The sequence below is a fragment of the Drosophila miranda genome, chromosome 3 (genome assembly GCF_003369915.1).
Source record: "Drosophila miranda strain MSH22 chromosome 3, D.miranda_PacBio2.1, whole genome shotgun sequence".
Classification (NCBI taxonomy): domain Eukaryota; kingdom Metazoa; phylum Arthropoda; class Insecta; order Diptera; family Drosophilidae; genus Drosophila; species Drosophila miranda.
In genome coordinates, this window is record NC_046676.1 from 23,193,538 (window position 1) to 23,210,908 (window position 17,371).

The 17,371-nt window shown below is 43.6% G+C and overlaps 3 protein-coding genes and 1 long non-coding RNA gene across 5 annotated transcripts; 2 read left to right on the forward strand and 2 right to left on the reverse strand.

The window, feature by feature from the left end:
* Positions 1-286: 286 nt before the first annotated feature.
* Positions 287-3,557, reverse strand: LOC117188043 (leucine-rich repeat and death domain-containing protein 1-like). The gene is made up of 5 exons (XM_033391244.1): positions 2,770-3,557; positions 2,513-2,695; positions 2,299-2,446; positions 1,926-2,237; positions 287-1,745 (listed from the first exon to the last, which is right to left on the reverse strand). The coding sequence occupies exons 1-5, from the start codon at positions 3,098-3,100 to the stop codon at positions 1,589-1,591; spliced, it is 1,131 nt and encodes a 376-aa protein (XP_033247135.1). The 5' UTR covers positions 3,101-3,557; the 3' UTR covers positions 287-1,588.
* On the forward strand, positions 543-1,466 carry LOC108160104. Its single transcript, XM_017293894.2, has 4 exons — positions 543-613; positions 694-820; positions 887-1,224; positions 1,287-1,466. Exons 1-4 carry the CDS (start codon positions 603-605, stop codon positions 1,438-1,440), a joined length of 630 nt encoding a protein of 209 aa, XP_017149383.1. The 5' UTR covers positions 543-602; the 3' UTR covers positions 1,441-1,466.
* Positions 3,558-3,932: 375 nt separating the features above from the next.
* On the reverse strand, positions 3,933-8,559 carry LOC117187692. The gene is made up of 3 exons (XR_004472325.1): positions 8,492-8,559; positions 4,762-4,925; positions 3,933-4,693 (listed from the first exon to the last, which is right to left on the reverse strand). It is a non-coding gene; the product is annotated as an uncharacterized LOC117187692 (long non-coding RNA).
* A 1,867-nt stretch (positions 8,560-10,426) lies between these two features.
* On the forward strand, positions 10,427-15,255 carry LOC108158609. Of its 2 annotated transcripts, none has more exons than XM_017291083.2 (7): positions 10,427-10,666; positions 12,857-12,973; positions 13,471-13,621; positions 13,684-13,826; positions 13,899-14,055; positions 14,113-14,227; positions 14,284-15,255. In XM_017291083.2, exons 2-7 carry the CDS (start codon positions 12,922-12,924, stop codon positions 14,434-14,436), a joined length of 771 nt encoding a protein of 256 aa, XP_017146572.1. In that variant the 5' UTR covers positions 10,427-10,666; positions 12,857-12,921; the 3' UTR covers positions 14,437-15,255. The 2 variants fall into 2 exon arrangements, with proteins under 2 accessions (XP_017146572.1, XP_033247568.1); XM_033391677.1 differs by lacking the exon at positions 10,427-10,666 and adding an exon at positions 12,682-12,702.
* Positions 15,256-17,371: the final 2,116 nt, after the last annotated feature.

Below are 17,371 nucleotides of genomic sequence, written 5' to 3' on the forward strand. Positions count from 1 at the left end.
GTATCTATGGAGATGCATATGTAGATCCCATCCCACCACAACATCGATTCTTAGGGGGCCCAAGTATTCTTTATTTAATTAGCATCTGAGGTCACCCAATTAGGGGACAAGCAATAAACATTGATAGCTTGATATAAACATCCATATAAATTTTCGTTGATTAATATTTGGTTTGGTTAAGTTTTGATTTCCACTAAACATTAAAATTGAATTTTCAAGTTTTTGTTTTTCGAACGGACGTAAACACACATCACAATTAGTTACACAGAGATCTAAACGAGATTGGTTTCAGTTTTCGGTGGATATATACTTATGAGAGTTGCTGTTCTTCTGCTGTTCGTTGGCTGCCAGAACCACCTGCCTTTGATTTACTCAGCCAGATTGGTAACAAGTTCTGGCTCTAATTACTTTCGGCGCAGACGTCGCGTTGTTCGCTAATTAGTCGGACAAGCAAAAGCAGGAAACCCACCGACAGCACGTGCTTTTTCTCACCTTCCATCTTTCATCTTTGATCTTCTCTTTTATGTAAAATTCTGTCGTAAAATCGAAGAGTATGGTATACGCTGTCCAGAGCCCAAGCGGACAGCACGAAAAGCGGCAGAATGAATCTCATGTGAGTGATTTGACCTACAAGTTACGGATTTGCCTACACGTACATAGGATATACAATTAAAGTATTCAACTTTTTTATAGAATGATTCTTTCGATGCTTTTGCTGGCTGTGGAAGGTGGGCGGGACATGAGCCCCAATCTGACGTCCTGGCATCATCACCGGAGGCAGAAACGCTTCCTGATCTACCAAAATGGAGGAGTTGTCAAGGTGAACTATCGTAGGAATATTTTTGAAGAGTGTAACATCAATAAGTAGTACATATTCTCTGCACAGCTGGTCACTGGATGCGCCTTTCCGGTTCCGTTTCAAGAGAAGAAGGCCTGGCGCCAGCTGGTCTGGCTGATGAATTTCCATTATCAATTCAATGAGCCGCAGACACCAATTTATTGGTGGAATCTTTGGAGCAGTGCTCGTGACCTAAAAGGTGCTAATCCTCCTGCCGCTCCGCCTACCGTGGATGAGCCGCAGATTCTGCTGTTCAAGTTTGCCGAGAACTATATGTCGCAGATTGGGCAGAATGGAACGGCTTGTCTGGAGCGTCTGATCTGCGAGAATGCACAAGTACACGAGCACAGTGGCCTCTATGCCCAGCTGTTGCACAGACTGCTGAGGTAAGAGAATTTCCAGGTCCAAATTGAAGCTAATCTCTAATCTATTATTCTCCATCTGCTAGACCCCATCGAACGCTGGACGAACGATATCTGGATGCCTATAGAATGGGACGACACGGAGTGAATTGTCGCCGAGCATATCCGCAGGCGTCGCACTGTCTCCTTGACGACTATATCCACCTGCATGAGCGGGGCCCAACGCAGAGTTTTGTTTAAGCTTAGAGTAAGAGTTTGTAGGCGCTGGTTGCCAGTAGAACACACAACATTTACACAACTAATTAAAGGTACAATAGTATCTAAACAATTCTACATGTACGTATATGAGTGCATTTGTACAACATTTAGGCGGACGTTCCATCCAAATTTACTTCCTAGGACCGTTGTCGACGTCTTCGTCGTCATCATCAGAGACTCTCCAGGGGAGTTGAAAGTATCTTCTGCTGTTGGCTGCAAGCCAGAAATTGGCGCAAGATTGAGAACAGAAGTTACAGGTGAAAAGTTGCTTTGAAGAGCTCCCAAATCTGTAAAGATGCAATGTGAAAATGTTTTCAGATACACAAACATGGCCCCAAATCCCAATCTACTGTTGTATAGTTCTTATGGTTGTGAAAGGTTCGGTTGCCTAATCTAGAAAGCGTTCGGGACCGGTTTGGGTGTCAGATCAAAACATTGACGCAGGCAGGCCCTCCATCAACACTCACCTCTTGACAACCATGAAGTAGTAGGTAGTGTACAAACACCTCGAGCATTGGGTAGTCGTGCAGCGGGCGATGGCGCCATTGTTGATCTGCGAGCTCATATAAGGCTCGGGGAGGAGGCGGTGCAGAGCACTGTTCTCGTAGACAGGCACCTGACGGTTCAGCGTTTGGATGGCATGCAAACAGTCGTCGTAGAGTGTGATCCGGTTCTCCTTGGAGGGCACTTCGAAGACTCTTCGCGTGCCCACCGGAAGCAGCAGGCGTTTGTATGTAGCAAGCTCCCGCACCCAGAACAGACCCTTGTGGCTAATGGTACTGCATTTGAAGCGAAGGGTAGGTAGAGTTGCAATCATGTAGAGGTGGATCTATAACTTACATGGGTGTGAACTTCTGGCGATTGTCGTAGAAGTTCTGATAGAACTTCTCGTAGATCATGGGCAAGTAGTTGATCGACGTGTTGTGAAATATGCGCACATGGTTCATAAACTTGGAGAGAGCAGCCGGCAAGTAGATGAGAGCGCAGCCTGCAAGAGAACCGTACCCAATACTCATCTCGCTCTTTGGCTTGGTATTGTATTCGAAGTACTCACGATCAGCTGCGAGGGATTGTAGCATCGGTAGGTTGGCGATGCGCTCGGGTATGTGCAGCAGGTTCTCATTGTCGCTCAGGTTCAGCTCGTTGAGGCGGACGCATTCGCTCAGCTGTATGGGGAGGCGGCGGAACCGATTCTTGGATATGTTCAACTGTTCCAAATTGCGCAAGTTGCTCATCTCTGAAAGGGTTGACAGTGGGGTGGGCAATGCAGTGGATACCGGAGTCGCTCTTGGGGCGTTCTAGTACTCTTACCCTTTGGTAGTTGTGTCAGCCGATTGCCGGAGACGTTCAGCTGCTGCAGACGGAGCAGCAGACCCAGTGTGGGCGGCAGCTCTTTCAGCTCGTTGTTGGAGACATCGAGGAACTCAAGGTTCTCCAGCATATAGATGTCATGGGGCAATTCGGTCAGGTTGTTCCCCGCTAGATGGATAAACTTGAGGGTCGTGATACTCAGCAGCCATTGGGGTATCGCCGAAATGAAGTTCTCCTTGAGGTACACCTCCTCTAGATCCTCATACAGGAACAGGTCCATCGGCACATCCCTGAAGTTCAGATAGCTCCAGTGCAATATCGTTCTGTTCATCTCGCTGTCGTTATACAATTTTCGTTTGGGATTTTTATTTGAATATCGTGTGAAGTGAACTTGTTTGCTTTGATTTTGTTTCTGTTTCTCGGTTTTAATTATATTTATACGTATTTTTACGCGGTCATGATCAACATTTGGCACCGTCACCCACCAAACACAAACTGCCACCAGCAGCAAGCACCCTGGTGCCCCAGCCACCAAGAGATACAACAACAGCAGCAGCAACAGTTTGCTCTGGCGACCAAAAATTTTCTTTCGTTCGGCTAAATTTGCCTCATTTCTCTGTCGCAATTTTCTCGCTCGCGAGAAGCACTCAATAGCCCCCGAATCCACTTTTTTGTTTGTTCCAAATGGTTCCTTTATATTTAGTTATTTCTCTAATAAATCGCTGCTTGCACTGGCCATCGACGTATGCGTAATGTGTTGCCCGCCTCAGAGTATGCAACGGATACAGAAGAGCGGAGCGGCCAAATGCCAAATTGCACGAAAAGCTTTTGCCCCTGACATTGAATTTTCCCCGGTCCCCGGCATTGATTTGCAGCTAACTGCTCCTACATGTTGTTGTAGTTGTTTCTGTTGCTGTTGCGCTTGTTGCAGCCTTCAAGGTCGTTGCTGCAACGTATGTATGTACATATTTACACATATGGAAGGGGATGCTTTTTGAGAAGAAGCTTTGAGAGCTTTTTACTAAACTCTTGCGTTCTGCAAAGTCAAATTGAGGAACCAGCCAGAGCTAAGCTTTATATAGAGCTTTAGCCTACATAGAATCGAGTCCGTAAAATGATCCAAGCGGATCGTTTTTAACGCACAAAAGAATATAAAATGGATATATGACGGAAATGTCACAATATTTATCGTTTGTTAATATAATATTAATATATTACATCACTTATCAAGATTTTGTGACAGCTTCAAGGGCATAATGCCTAGCAATAGTCTTATTTTACAAATACATAAATCCATCCATGGGGCATACGCATCGATTGAGGTATCATCCATAGTAGTTATTTCTGTGTCCATAGCCATAGCCTGGCGAATGATGGTGGTGATGGTGGTGATGGTGGTGGTGTGGATAGTACGGTGGTGGCGGTGGCGGCAGTCCAATTGGCAGTCCCAGTGGCAGTGGAACAACTACTACATGAGGAGCGGGAAGTGCTCCGACTAGGCTCAAAAGGAGCACAATAAAAGCGATCACAGATTTCATGTTTCTGGCAAGACTTCTCAACGAACTGATGAGAATCTGTAGCCGTACTTTGGCTTTTAAACAAATCTGCCTATGGAATGGGGGGATTTTGCCGCAGCGCTGGACAAACAAAGAGAAGAGAAAACAAACCAAATTTCACCCAGCAAATGGTGTGAAACGATTGAAGATGGGATTTACCCCTGATGAGTACTCGCATTTTTGCCTTATTTGCATTATTTAGCATAGCAAACTTTGGTCAGTCAAGTAAAGCTTTGCACCTGGGGAGGATTGAAGATGGGGAGCCACCAACACCCTGCGTTAATATAACTGTGAGTTGCTTTTTGCCCAAGATCTGGGAGATCGTGCAATCGTCAGTTTCGTCTCAGTGGAGACTTTTTCCGTTATGGCTTATGGAGGAATGAGGCGTTAATTGAGAGAGAGAGAGAGAGAGATCGTCAGAGCTATGAGCACTCACCAGGGTGTCCCAGCTGAACCATTGGAGGCACATCAGAATCAGCAGGCTGTCGAGGCGGTTGGGGAACGGGTGCTGGATCCAGAAGCTCGGAAACAGCCTCTGTAGTCCCGTAGACAGCCTGGGTGTTCTTGTGGGGCTCATCGCAAAATGGTGATGTTAATTTCCTGAGAATGGAAAGAAGATTGAGAGATGGCTTTCGTATTTCGGTTTAATAGTTTCGTAGCAGCCAGTAAACTAAGCGCTACATTTTCCAAAAAAAAGGCGTAGCGGTGACAAGAACCTCAGCACTTAGCAGACACAACTGCCTAAAAAGGGCATGAAATGGTGTTGGAAAACAAGAAAATATATTTGAAAGACATGAATATTTCAAAACACGCGCGCACGAATCTTCTGAATGGGAATAAAAAAAATTTGATGAAACACCGAGTCGATTGCCGCCCATCTGCTGGCCCAGAAGAACGGCTGGGGAACCAAGACAGATCAAGACCATGCCGCTCCGAGTTTCTGGCCAAGTACAACCATATCTCTTTTGCATTGTGAAGGAGATCGGCTCCGGTGTCAAGTTAGCCGCCAAAAGCTTCAGGAAGCCCCAGTAAGCGTTGCTACTTCAAATTTGCACCGAATGCATCCCCTATTCCAGCACGAGACCGAATGGAATGGATGATGATCAGGATGATCATATATGCAGATGACATACTATTGCTGGCATCGGGCATGCGTCAGGTGTCTGCGAACGTACAGCTCAACTTGTATATTGACCAATTGTGTTACTATTTCCGCAAATGGCGATTGAAGTATGATCAGGGGCCCAACCAAAGCGGGCCTATTCAGAAATGCACGAAACTTCAGGCCATCGATTGTGATCAATGACAGTGTGCAGATCCAAATCAAGAACGATCTCAAATACTTGGGTGTCGTTTTCGATCACAAATTCAATTTTCACAAACATCTCGATCTAATGCTGAGCAAAGCCAAACGACAAATGGCGATAGTAGGCAGATATATCGGTCTAATCAGCAACAGCAGAGCACCGGCACCAACGGCGGCAAACAACAACAACAACAACAACAATAATAATACTGAACAAAACACCAAAATACGATCACTCATATATAAAAAACTGATTCAGCCATTATTGTTGTATGGCCATGTGGCCTGGTTTAATATCACATCGACGCAATTGGAACGTTTGCGCATCTTCGAACGCGAGATATTGCGCAAAGCGTGCCGGCCTATGACCGGCTACCGTTTCGATCGTAAAACATCAAATAGAAAAGCATATGCACTGACTAACACCAAGCGCATAGATGCTATGGCCATGAAGATCACGGAACGATTCGCTGATAAAAATCTTAATCCCCTCCTCGATCTCAAGGATAATCGGTTGATTTACGAAAGCACTGTGCAGAGCACAATACTGCCATCGGCCGAACGGCAATATCTGACAATCAAAAATTTAGACATGCTAAAACAGCAACACATTCTCTATGACAAAGATGATAATTTGATATTCTATCATAGAAAACTAAATAGTCTTAATCCGAATAGCCTAAGATACAATACTAGTCAATGACAAAACACACACACACAATGTTTGTTCCAAAAACATAAAACTCATGTTATATATATATATGTATATATAAGATCTACTCATCCACATCACCCCCCACCTCAAAAATTGTTTTTCTGTTCTCTTCCCCCGTTGTTTTACATCACCAGCATCATTAGTTTGTAAGTTCATATCACACACGCACGCCCGCCCAACTATGCTGAGCATCAATCATTAATATTCATAAAATAATCCAAGAATATACTAAGGGTTTTTTGCTTTAAAATTTTTCCCCTATAATATAAACTATCGTTGTTCAATACAATTGTATCACAACTCTCTAACCATCATAAGATTCCATTTGTTACGACCAAGGCAAATCATGTAACCATACCACCACCAAATATATATGATTTGGAATATCCCTACACTAATGTATATGTACATATATATTCCATTTCACACGAACATGTATATGTATATGTATGTATGTATATCATCATTCTCTGACAAATAAAACAACCATTATTGAAAAGAAAAGATGATCAGGATGCAGGATGCAGGATGCAGGAGAATGTTATTAATGGTAAAACATGATCTAAGATTTAGGTAGAACTTTCAAAATAGCGGTCAACATGCTCATTCTCTTAAACAGAGGTGCCCAATCCTATGCGCAGACCATTAATTTCGCTAGCTTGTTGTTCTCCTTCTGCTTTCATTGTTTGTTAAATAAATAAAAATAAACTATGCGTAAATACTTAAGAAGTGTGTGAATGCTGCAAGAAGAGTTGATTCTTTGTCCGTAGTCGTAGTCCTGGTACCTTTGCCCTTTCCATTTGCCAAAGAACAATTGACCTTTAGCTGGCGTCTGCTGCGAGGGGGGTTGTGGCGAGTTTCCTTGCGTTTTAGCCTATTTAAAGCGTCTGCTTATGGGAGAGTGTGTGTAGGAGGGGGCATGTGTGTATGCGTGTGTGTGTGTGTGTGTGTTGGCTAAACTTTAAATTGTCCAAATGCTACGTGCCCCGAATGCGGAGTTCATAAATCCAAGCGCTAAATGTAAACATCAACAGTTGCGCGTCCATGGGAGGGACTTTTGTATGGCAGCAACAAAAATAAAAGCAACACCAACAATTACAACAACAACAACAACAATCGCAGCAACAGCAACAACTACAACAAGAACAATGATGATGGGGAAAACTTGCAAAGTTCAAACACAAACTAATGCAGCAGCAGCCCAGCCGAAGAGTGGGTGGAGGAACAAAAGCCAAAGCGGGAAGGAGTGTGCAAGGGGGGATGGGGACCGGGCCAGAGTATCCTCTACAACCTACACTACCCTTTTACTATAGACCACTTTTAGCTAGACTCTCCTTTCCGCCACCGACACTCTACTTGGGGCCACTTCCACCGTCGTCGTCCGCTTTCCTTTGGGGGGGGGTATTACGGTTTTCACGTAATTGTTTGGACTGTAAATAAGGATGCATTTCCGATCCCATAATCTGCTCTGTCCGTCTGTTTCTATGAGAACTTATCTCCTGGCTACCTTATAGGAACGATCAATATTTAAGGGTATTCAAAGCTTCGCTCACCAACGGATATCCCTTCTTTCTGTTTGTTCGGGTTATTGTTGTTGGTGCGCTTAATGCGCGATAGCCAAATGTGTGTGTTCGTGTGTGGGTATGGGTGTGGGTATGGGTGTGGGTGTGGGTGTGTGTGTGTGTGTGTTGTGTCTAGGTGTTGGATCCATCGGCTTCCTTCTATTGTCCCTCTCCGAACCTTGCCCCTATACCATCTCCTGCTGCTATCCTTCAGTCCTTCCGTCCGATCCAAGAAAATGAAATAAAATAAACTCGAGTTTTGTTTTCGTTTGTCGTATACGCAATGGCTTAAAGCTTACGCCTTCGTCCTTCGTCCTGAGACTATACGCATGTGGCCAGTGGTAATGACCTCCGCAGGTCCACACTCCCCCCCTCTCTAAGGCACACACACACAAAAGCGTTGTTGCAGTTGCACAACTTTGTTAGTTGTTGGCCAGCAGAGGGTTAAGTTCTGATAATTATGGATGAAAAAGTGGAGCAAAAACGAAACGAAATGAAATGAAACTGGAAGTGGAAGTGGACTGGGAGTGTAAAAGTGTAAAAATGTAAAATAATCCACAGAGCAGCACTTAAAGCTACTTACCTTCTTGCCAGCACCGCTTTTAGCCCCGTTTGAACCCATTTCCTTGTGGTTATTTAATTGTGTTGCACTGCGAAAATAACAGACTCGCATATAATTTAAGATAATTGAGATATATGGAGGTTGAGAGTGAGATATTATTATTCGATAAGCTTCTAGTCAGAGCGGGGCTAAACGGATTCAATCTTTTAGATAATACCGTATGGAAGTTAGGAGTGATTGGAATCGTCTCGCTCTCTCAATCTTCTCAGAAATCAAAATGGAACAACTAATATTTCCATTTAAATCACTTGAAACACGTAACGTAAGAACTAACTAACATAAACCGTAGGAGTATCTAATCTAGACAGAGAAATGGGTTTGATAAGTCTCGCTCTTCGAGTGGCCTCTTGAATGAATTACGGATCTACTCGTATAGATAGACAGTCTGTTGGAATTAAATCTATGAGGGCTATAAATCAAGCTGAAGAACTACATATATTGATTAATGAAAATATTTCTTATGCCGATTCGTGTGGTGTAAATGGAAACTTTACGATTGGGTGGAATAACTGCATAGATTGAAGTTCTTTGTTTTATATGAGCTCCTCTCCTCTATGGTTCCGTTTATAAAATTATTTATACTAATGGGCCGCTTTCATAGGAAAACAGGTAAAGTATCCATCCGAAAGGCAAAGAATGCACTAGAATTCTAACAAAAATGTGTTCAATATAAAACAACAAAATAGAGACAGAAATGATTCGTTTATTTTCAATTGAAAATTCGTATCGTTACCTCGACAAAAGGCTAATAATTGTTGACCTTTATTCTTGCCATTGAAAATATGAAATTCAATTGAAATTGACTTATGCAATGTTCATTAAAAGTCTCTCCTGGTCAGCATTTGGCTGGTTTCCTGCTGACATTTACCATGTCCTTTGTTCTCCTAATTGACTGCTGGCCCACACTATTCCTTTGGTTGGAAGAATTTCTTCTAATTTGGAATGCACTTCCGCAATACACTACACTATGGAAGGTAGTATTTCCCGGATGGGGTCTATAGCGGTTTATCTATCCAGGGGGGGTGGAGATGGTGCTGCTCCATTTTTAGCAATCCGGGTATTTCCCAGGGACAAACAAGGTGCCAAGGACATGGCTGAAAGGAAATCTCCGCCTAATTTAGACAGTGTGTACAGTAAATATGCAAACAAGCCGCTAAATTGGCATAGAACAAACAGAACAGAAACTCAGGCAACAATTGAAGTACCGAAGTACCGACGGACAGGAGGACAGAAGGACAGAAGGACAGAAGGGAGTGTACATATACACACGTGTACTCGAACCTGTAGTCGAGTGTAGGAGAGTGTCTTTTGTGTTGGCACTCGACAAATATCAACACATAAATATTTCAAAGACCCACACAAAAAATGAATTATTGGAAACGTGCAGTGGCTTCACTGGATTCTTTAGTAGATAATCTTATCAAAGCCCCCCTATTTCCCCCGAATTAAATTAATTGAGTGGCAAATATAGATTCAGCTGGAAAACAGGAACCAGAGGCGCTACAAATTGTATGAAAGTTATGGAAACAGCTGCCCGTTTAGTCGTCTATCAATGCAGATTGGCCTTCGAATGCCCAGTCGCTTATCATTTTGCACGCAAGCGGACAAGCGGACAAGCGGACAGGTGGACAGGTGGATGGGTGGATAGGCGGATAGCCTGACACAAAGGGGCACTTGAATGGACAGACACTCGGAGAGCTAGAGGAAAAGGAAGGGTGCTGGGCGAAGAAATACCTGTTGTTGCATTTGCATTCATTTCAAGTGCACCCGCAATTTCCCAGCAACATGGCCGAATGTTCCCCAGCAACATGCCCAACCTCAGCAACATTGGGAGCCCGAGCCCCACATCGGTTCGGGGCTGGCATTTTGTGGGCGTTCGGCTTGTGATTTGTTCGTTGCTTTTGGCGCTTGTCGTTTGGTCGTTTGGTCGTAGTGGTTGTGTCTTGGCGCTATGCTGCTGCCGCATAGTACGTTTCTGTTACTCGACCGGTGAACAACGCGGCGCGCTTGCGTCTCTGCCTCTGCCTCTGTCCATTGCACTGCATCGCACGGCTGTCCGTGTCATTCGAAAGTGTCGTCGTCTCGTCTGGCGGTGTTTCGTCTCTCGTGCAGCGAAGCGATCTTCCAATCTTCCAAGTAATAAATAAATTAAGACCAAAGGCATATCAAAAGCCAAACAAAATCATTAAAACTTATAAATAAATGAGAGGAGAGGAGAAAACCTGATTTCGCACAGGGCGACGATCTGGCGTACGACCCCACGATTCCACGATCCCATGACGATGCCAGGGAGAGGCTCGTCCGACTGCATTCTTGCATCACGTGCTGCAGAAACTGCATCACCGACCATTCGCCACCCCACTTTCAAGGCGAAATTTTGCGCGGCGATCTGCAGGCAGAGCAAAAGCCGAATTACAGTTGTTCTTTGTCTCTTCTCTTCGTTCTTTGCCTCTTCGAGCGCTAAGTGATTTGTTTTCGTTTCTCAATTGAACGGCTTCCAACCACTACAAGGCGAAGGGAACAGCTGGGATCCACATAATGATCGGAAAAAGAGAGATAGAGAGAGAGAGAGTGGTGCAGGAGAGTCAAGAGAGAGGGGAACTAGACGAAGGCGGACAGTGGAACAGAGAGCTAGACGCATTTGAAAATCATGCGATCGATCAGTGGCGGCAAACTTTCAAACGAAACATTGGACAAGTGTGTTTTTAATGGTTGTTTTAGTTGTTTTAGTCGTTGTACTTGTTGTTATTGCTGCTTCTATTGTTCTTGCTTGAGTGGTGGCTGCTGTTTGTGCTGTTGCACCTGAAATTGATTAATTATATGTGCAAAACAATGCACAATGATGTAAATGCCTGTTTGCTTGCACAAAGTCAATTTGATTGAATTTTTCACTACCTACGTACTAGGGCGTTTCGTTGCATTATATTTTTCCGTATATTTATGCAGATTTGTTCTTCTTATAAATGCATAGGGTGTGGTAAAGGTATGCTGGAGCTGAGCAGAAGCTTACCACAAGGATACAGCACAGATCAAAAACAAGTTTTGTCATTGTAAAAACAGATAGAACCTAAAAATTCATTGGAAATCTCAGCCCAATTTGCTTGAGTTAGGATGAAAATATCCCACAGATTCTATCAGGGCCATTGGAAGTTTTTAAACATAAACCAACCAATAGTTTAGTAAATTAACTTTTATGTAAACCATTTCCATAAATTTCGCTAGCAAAAAAGAGCTATAATAATTGCCTGCAGGAAATATCGCTATCGAAGATCATCTAAGCCCTCGACTTCCATAGCTGGCATTTCACATATTTTTCTAAAACCCCGACCTTTGCCACAGTATGTGCTCCCATCAATCGGGCATGCATAAAATTCCTCTCAACGAGGCATTTCAAAAGTGTTTTGTGTTTGCTTGTGTGTTTATGGACATTAAATGCATCTGTCACAGCTTTCATCGTTCTCATATTTATTTGCATTTACATATTGCAAATAATAACTTAAATGCCACATTGAAAAAACCGTTTAGCACATTACCAACATTTAAATCAACACTGATTTTCGCTGGTTGCTGATTCGCTGTTATTTTTTTTGCCTCCTCTTAATGGGCGCTGAATAGGGCTTGATTTGAGGGGAGTTCATGAGAGGGTTGTGCAGTGGTGGCAGGAGAATGGGTACGCGTGGGGGCGTATCAATTATGTGAGTGCATTTGCAATGCCTGATTTTCAAGGTTTCCAAGTGACTTGCGTGAACCAATTTTATTATTTTTCGTAAATGATTTATGTATGGGATATACTTATTTTCTCAAGAAGTACCATCCGATCAACATGAAATGTTGGATCTGCCCCAACAGAACCTACATTCCGCCCTGTGCACGGCACATTAGCAGCAATAATTGGCGACAAGAAAGGGTAAAAATACCCGTGTAAATACTGTCCGCAGCTAGAAAGAAAGAATATTAGAAGGCACCCCCGGACCTCGAGACGAACCACTCCGATCGAAAGCAAAACAACATCTGACGCTGTGCTTTCGCTTTTCGAGAATATTTTTAGATCAATTTTTTTCTTCTTTCAGGTTTTACTTTTATTTTTTTTTTGCTGTTGCTGTTTTTTTTTGCTAGCCGAGAAGAGCAGAGTCTCCCCTTTTACTGCGTCTTGATCGTCTCGTCTTGATCGGGTAAATGAAGAAATGAGTAATGAATAATGAGAGATGAAAACTGTGCCAACAACATATCAAAGCCATTGAGACGACGCAAAGCTGTAATTTGTCATAAATATTTGCATATTAAAAAGCTCTTTTCCCCTTGATTTATTTCTATAAACAAAACCAGTTGTGGTGACTTCAAAAGTGTATCAGCAATTGCATTCGGAACTTGAAGAACAAATCGTCGCGAAAATGCATTGCAGTTGGAATTGTAACTGGAGCTGGACTCTGGTCTCGATGTCGGGTGAGTGAACGGGAACCTATGTACATACATATGTATATATAAAGTATAGATAGAACTTATGGAATGCTATATATGCATGGAGCTATGTATGAAAAATCATCCGATGAGGGGGTTATCTTACCGTCAAAACCTGACCCGATCTGTCAGTTCTGCGTCGAATAGATTGCATCTCACGGAATGCCGGAATAAAAAGTTGGCGAAAAATTTATGAAATGCCAATTTCACTTACGCTTAACTTTATTACCCCTGACGCACATTTGCAACTTTGTTGCAACTGACTGTTTGTGTGTGCCACACAGCTACCCGTGCTCCTGGTCCTGCTCCTGCTCCTGCCCCCCACTGGCCGGCCAAGAGTCTCAGATTGCCTTTTAGCTTTCAACTTGAGCACTATTTCAATGTTTCTGTTTGTTTATTTGTCTCCCACTCCAACACTCTCTGGCATTGGCGCTCTTTCCTTCTGGTTTTCCCTCTGGTTTTTCCACTGCTCAAATTTCCAGTCCTGATGCTGGCGCTGGTCGTGGAGGTACGGTCCGAGGAGTGCGGCCAGGAGGAGTTCACCAAGTGCGCCGAACCCCTCGAAATGCTGCATTTAACGCCAGAGTTCTCGATTGGCCCCGCCAAGAAGGAGGAACTGGACAAACTTTGCCAGTAAGTGTGCTCCCGGAGAAAGTTCCGATCCGATCCAGAGATAATCTCCGATTGTTTTGCAGCGAGCTACGCAAAGGAGTGCGGTGCATCCAGAGTTACACGCGACGCTGCATGGATCTGCAGCAGAGGAACCAGTTCAACAAGCTCTACCACGGCACCAACCAGTTTATCCGCGATCTGTGCAACAAGGGAGAGTTCCAGGAGGGTAAGATGCGACCAGAAACCTACTCCACAGATCTGTTTAAGCTTGATATACCCCATTGGGTGTTAAATTTAGAGTACCTAAAGCATGTGCCCTGCTCGGAGATGGCCAAGAAGGAGTTCGAGGTGTGCGCCACTCGCTATAAGGAAACAATGGTCTTTCTGAAGCCCAACAAGAATCAGGAGAATCCAGAAAACGGCACTCTCAACGAGAACATCAAAACCATTTGCTGGTGGGTAGAGATCTCTTCCTGATATTTCTTTCCTATAGCTAAATCCCCCCTTCGCAGCTCCATCAATGAGCTCGTGGACTGCTCGGAGATGGCGGCCCGAAGAATCTGTGGCAATGAGGCGGCCAAGTTTACGCGGGAGCTGGTCGATAAATATGCCAACAGTTTGACCAAGGTTAGTGTGATTACCGCTCTACGTAAGACAAACTTGATCTTTTCTCACTTTCGCAGACCTATTGCGAGGACTTTACCCGTAATCCGGGCATCTGTCGCAACGAAGCGCGCAATGGTGCCCCTGGGGTCCTACAGCAGACCAGTCTGGTCCTTCTAATGACAATGACGTTGGTGCCCCTGCTGGTCGGCAGCAGCCGAAGCAGCAGATAAATACTTGGCCACAACTACAGTTAAGTTCAAAATTCTAGAACCAGTTTACACACACAGGAAAAACAGCAAAAGGAGAGCTAAATAGTTAAGGTTTCCCCCCAAGCACACGCACACGCACACACACACAAGACACACAGCAAGAATTCCACACCCGGTTACATACTTTTGGGAGTCAATTTAGGCCACAGCGCAGGCAAAACTTGAACTAAAGCGTAAAATTAACTAAATGATAAGTATGTTATGTATACCAGTATACTATATAGATATATGGATATATCGGAGAAGAGGATAGGAGGAGAGTATAACTAGGGGTCGTCCTATGTTATAGGGGTCGTGTGCCTCTAGTTAAAGGGTATAGGTTAGCTGTAGTTAGTCCCAGTGTTGAGTGTGCCGCAAAAAGTGTGGCGTGTTACGGGCCCCACTACCACTACCGCAATCACTACTTTCCCACACTTTGTCGATCGTGCAATATATAGAGTTGAGTTTCGTTGAGTTTGTTTAAGTCTTTAAGTGTTGGAAATAATTTAGTTTCTAAGTTAGTAAGTTCCTTAAAAATTCCCCACTCTTCCATACACACTCCCCTGCAAACGCAAAGAATGTAGTTATTCTACCCCCACGGAATCCAGCAAAAAATGTGCATTTCTTAGAATGAAAATTCTACTATTTTGTAGATTTTTGATAGACCTCACTTTTGGTTAGCGATTATTTATTTCACACGCTGTAAATACCTTCAGGCGTACTCAAAAATTGATAAAGTTATTGATAAAAGCATATGGAAATACCTACAATATAAATAAATAAATATTAGTTTAACTTGAACACATACATACACATACACACTTAAGCACTCAAACGCCCACACCCACACCCACAAAACTGTGAATATATACATATATTATGATTAAAGAGTAACATTTTTTTTAAGTAAAACACACACACACGAATGCATAAGCAAAAAACACAATAAAAAAGTGAAAATAAATTAACAAAAATATATGTATATGTAAAAGAGACAGAGACAGAGGGTGAACAGAGAGTGAGAAAGAGAGCAAGTGAAATAAAAGAGAAAACGAGAGCGTGCCAAAAATGCTTTTTACTGCAGGATAAAACCAAGCGCCGCCAAAAAGTATGCAACGCGCCGCATCCCGCCACCCAAAAGTATGCTGCGCAAAAATGCAATGGGGCTTTGACGCTGTGGGATGTGGGATGGGATGGGGACGGGGACGGGGACGGGCTGAAGGCCTGAAGGGAAGGCCAGGCGAAGAACCCTCCACTGAGGCTGGCCATAATTTATGTTTATGTGGTGCGTTCGTTCATTAGACCAGCGGCGAGGACCTGGACCCAGGATCCAGGACCTAGCAGACATAGGAGAAGTTCAGGACGCCGTTGCTGGTTGACTTCTCGCCTGGCAGCTAATTTATAAGGTCGCCACATGACTCAAGGACATCAGAAGAGCGGGGGCCGGACGGCGCTCCATTGAATGTAATAATTATAGTTATCATGGTGGGCCAGTGGCATCTCCATTTGCATTTGGCATTTGCAACCTTGTTGAGGCATCGACTTCGATCCGGATTAAAGCGGAATTTGAATGGTTCGATGCAGAGGCCATTGAACGTTTGAATGGAGTGGCTTAAACCAGTACAAACTGAAGGCTGAAACTGTCCTCTAACTAGTTGAAAGGCTTCCACAGGCTTTCACTTCAAGGAGAAAGGCAGGAATTGAAATTTAAGCTTAATGGATTTTTTGACGACTTTTAATTGGTTAAGAGTATCTTCAAATTACGATTGCTTTCAATCATTCTTTTGAAGAAGAAAGCCAATAGAAAAAGGATTAGGTTAAAGACCTATGGCCAATATGGACAATATGGTTAAGGACTATGAGATTAAGACGTTAGGAATTTGGGAACTATTTTCAATGCCTAATAAGTTTGGATCTACTTTGTTTGACAACTAATATCCCTAAAATGTTCACCATGCTTCGGGAGTCTCTTTTAGCAAGGCTTTCACTACCATCACCGATTCTGTGTCTCTCTCTACACTCCTCTCCTGCTCTCACTGTTCATCTTTCTCTCAACTGCTTGGCCAATAAATGTCCTTTTCCTGGCCATTCAGTTGTGCCTTTACCATCTTTTACCATCAGGTCTCCCCAATTGCATTTCAATAAAGACGTTTTCGAGCATTTTTGGTCAGGACGAAATGCTTAACAAATCAATAGTTGAGTGCACCGACGGTTGTAGGGTTTTGGGGCTCTGGGGGTTGGGCACAGGTCGGACACAGGTATCTCGATTGCAGCTCAAATATTTACGTTTCCATTTAGAGCTGGCAGAGGAGATGCCACGAAATGTGGGGAGAATGCAGGTACTTCCCAGAGAACTCCTCCTCCTATCCGGAGTCATTTTCAACTTCATTTGTTGTGCAAATAGGCGAAACGTATTGCCATTGAGTGTCGTAACCCCCTCGATATCCTTTTCCCCTGACCAGCGGAAGAGGCCTCAGCCCTCTCTCTTTTTCCTTTTTAATTTGAAGCCATATTTTGTTGATTCGAGCAGACGATCCAAAAGTGTTTTTGCGGCTGATGAAAGCATCCTTCTGACCTGCCAATTTCGGTTCTTTTGAACTGTTCAATATATCTATCTGAAGATATTCCAACCAAATAACATTAACTGCCCTTAAGTATGGTTTTGCATGAGAAATTTAATCGAAATCGGATGCATATACATATGTATGTGTCATATGGTAGGGTATCCAAAGCTGTCAAAGGTATCGTTTCATTTTCGATTAGTTGGTAATTAATTGAAAATATCCTTTTTGTGTGTGTGTACTGTTGCTTCTACGTGTGTGCCTATGAGAAGGGGGAAGATCAACAGAATCAGAGCAGCAGCAGCAGCAGCGGCGGCAGCGGCAGCATTGGAGAGTGGCAAAAAGGGGCAAACAAA

Bases quoted from the DNA above. Each gene is read 5' to 3' on its own strand.
- LOC108158609 (XM_017291083.2), top strand. From the start codon at position 12,922: ATGCATTGCAGTTGGAATTGTAACTGGAGCTGGACTCTGGTCTCGATG. The intron at 12,974-13,470 runs GTGAGTGAACGG...TCAAATTTCCAG, and splicing joins GACTCTGGTCTCGATGTCGG to TCCTGATGCTGGCGCTGGTC. The intron at 13,827-13,898 runs GTAAGATGCGAC...TGTTAAATTTAG, and splicing joins CAAGGGAGAGTTCCAGGAGG to AGTACCTAAAGCATGTGCCC.
- LOC108160104 (XM_017293894.2), top strand. The intron at 821-886 runs GTGAACTATCGT...TTCTCTGCACAG, and splicing joins AAAATGGAGGAGTTGTCAAG to CTGGTCACTGGATGCGCCTT. The intron at 1,225-1,286 runs GTAAGAGAATTT...TCCATCTGCTAG, and splicing joins CTGTTGCACAGACTGCTGAG to ACCCCATCGAACGCTGGACG.
- LOC117188043 (XM_033391244.1), bottom strand. From the start codon at position 3,100: ATGAACAGAACGATATTGCACTGGAGCTATCTGAACTTCAGGGATGTG. The intron at 2,238-2,298 runs GTAAGTTATAGA...CTTCAAATGCAG, and splicing joins CGCCAGAAGTTCACACCCAT to TACCATTAGCCACAAGGGTC. The intron at 1,746-1,925 runs GTGAGTGTTGAT...GCATCTTTACAG, and splicing joins TACTTCATGGTTGTCAAGAG to ATTTGGGAGCTCTTCAAAGC.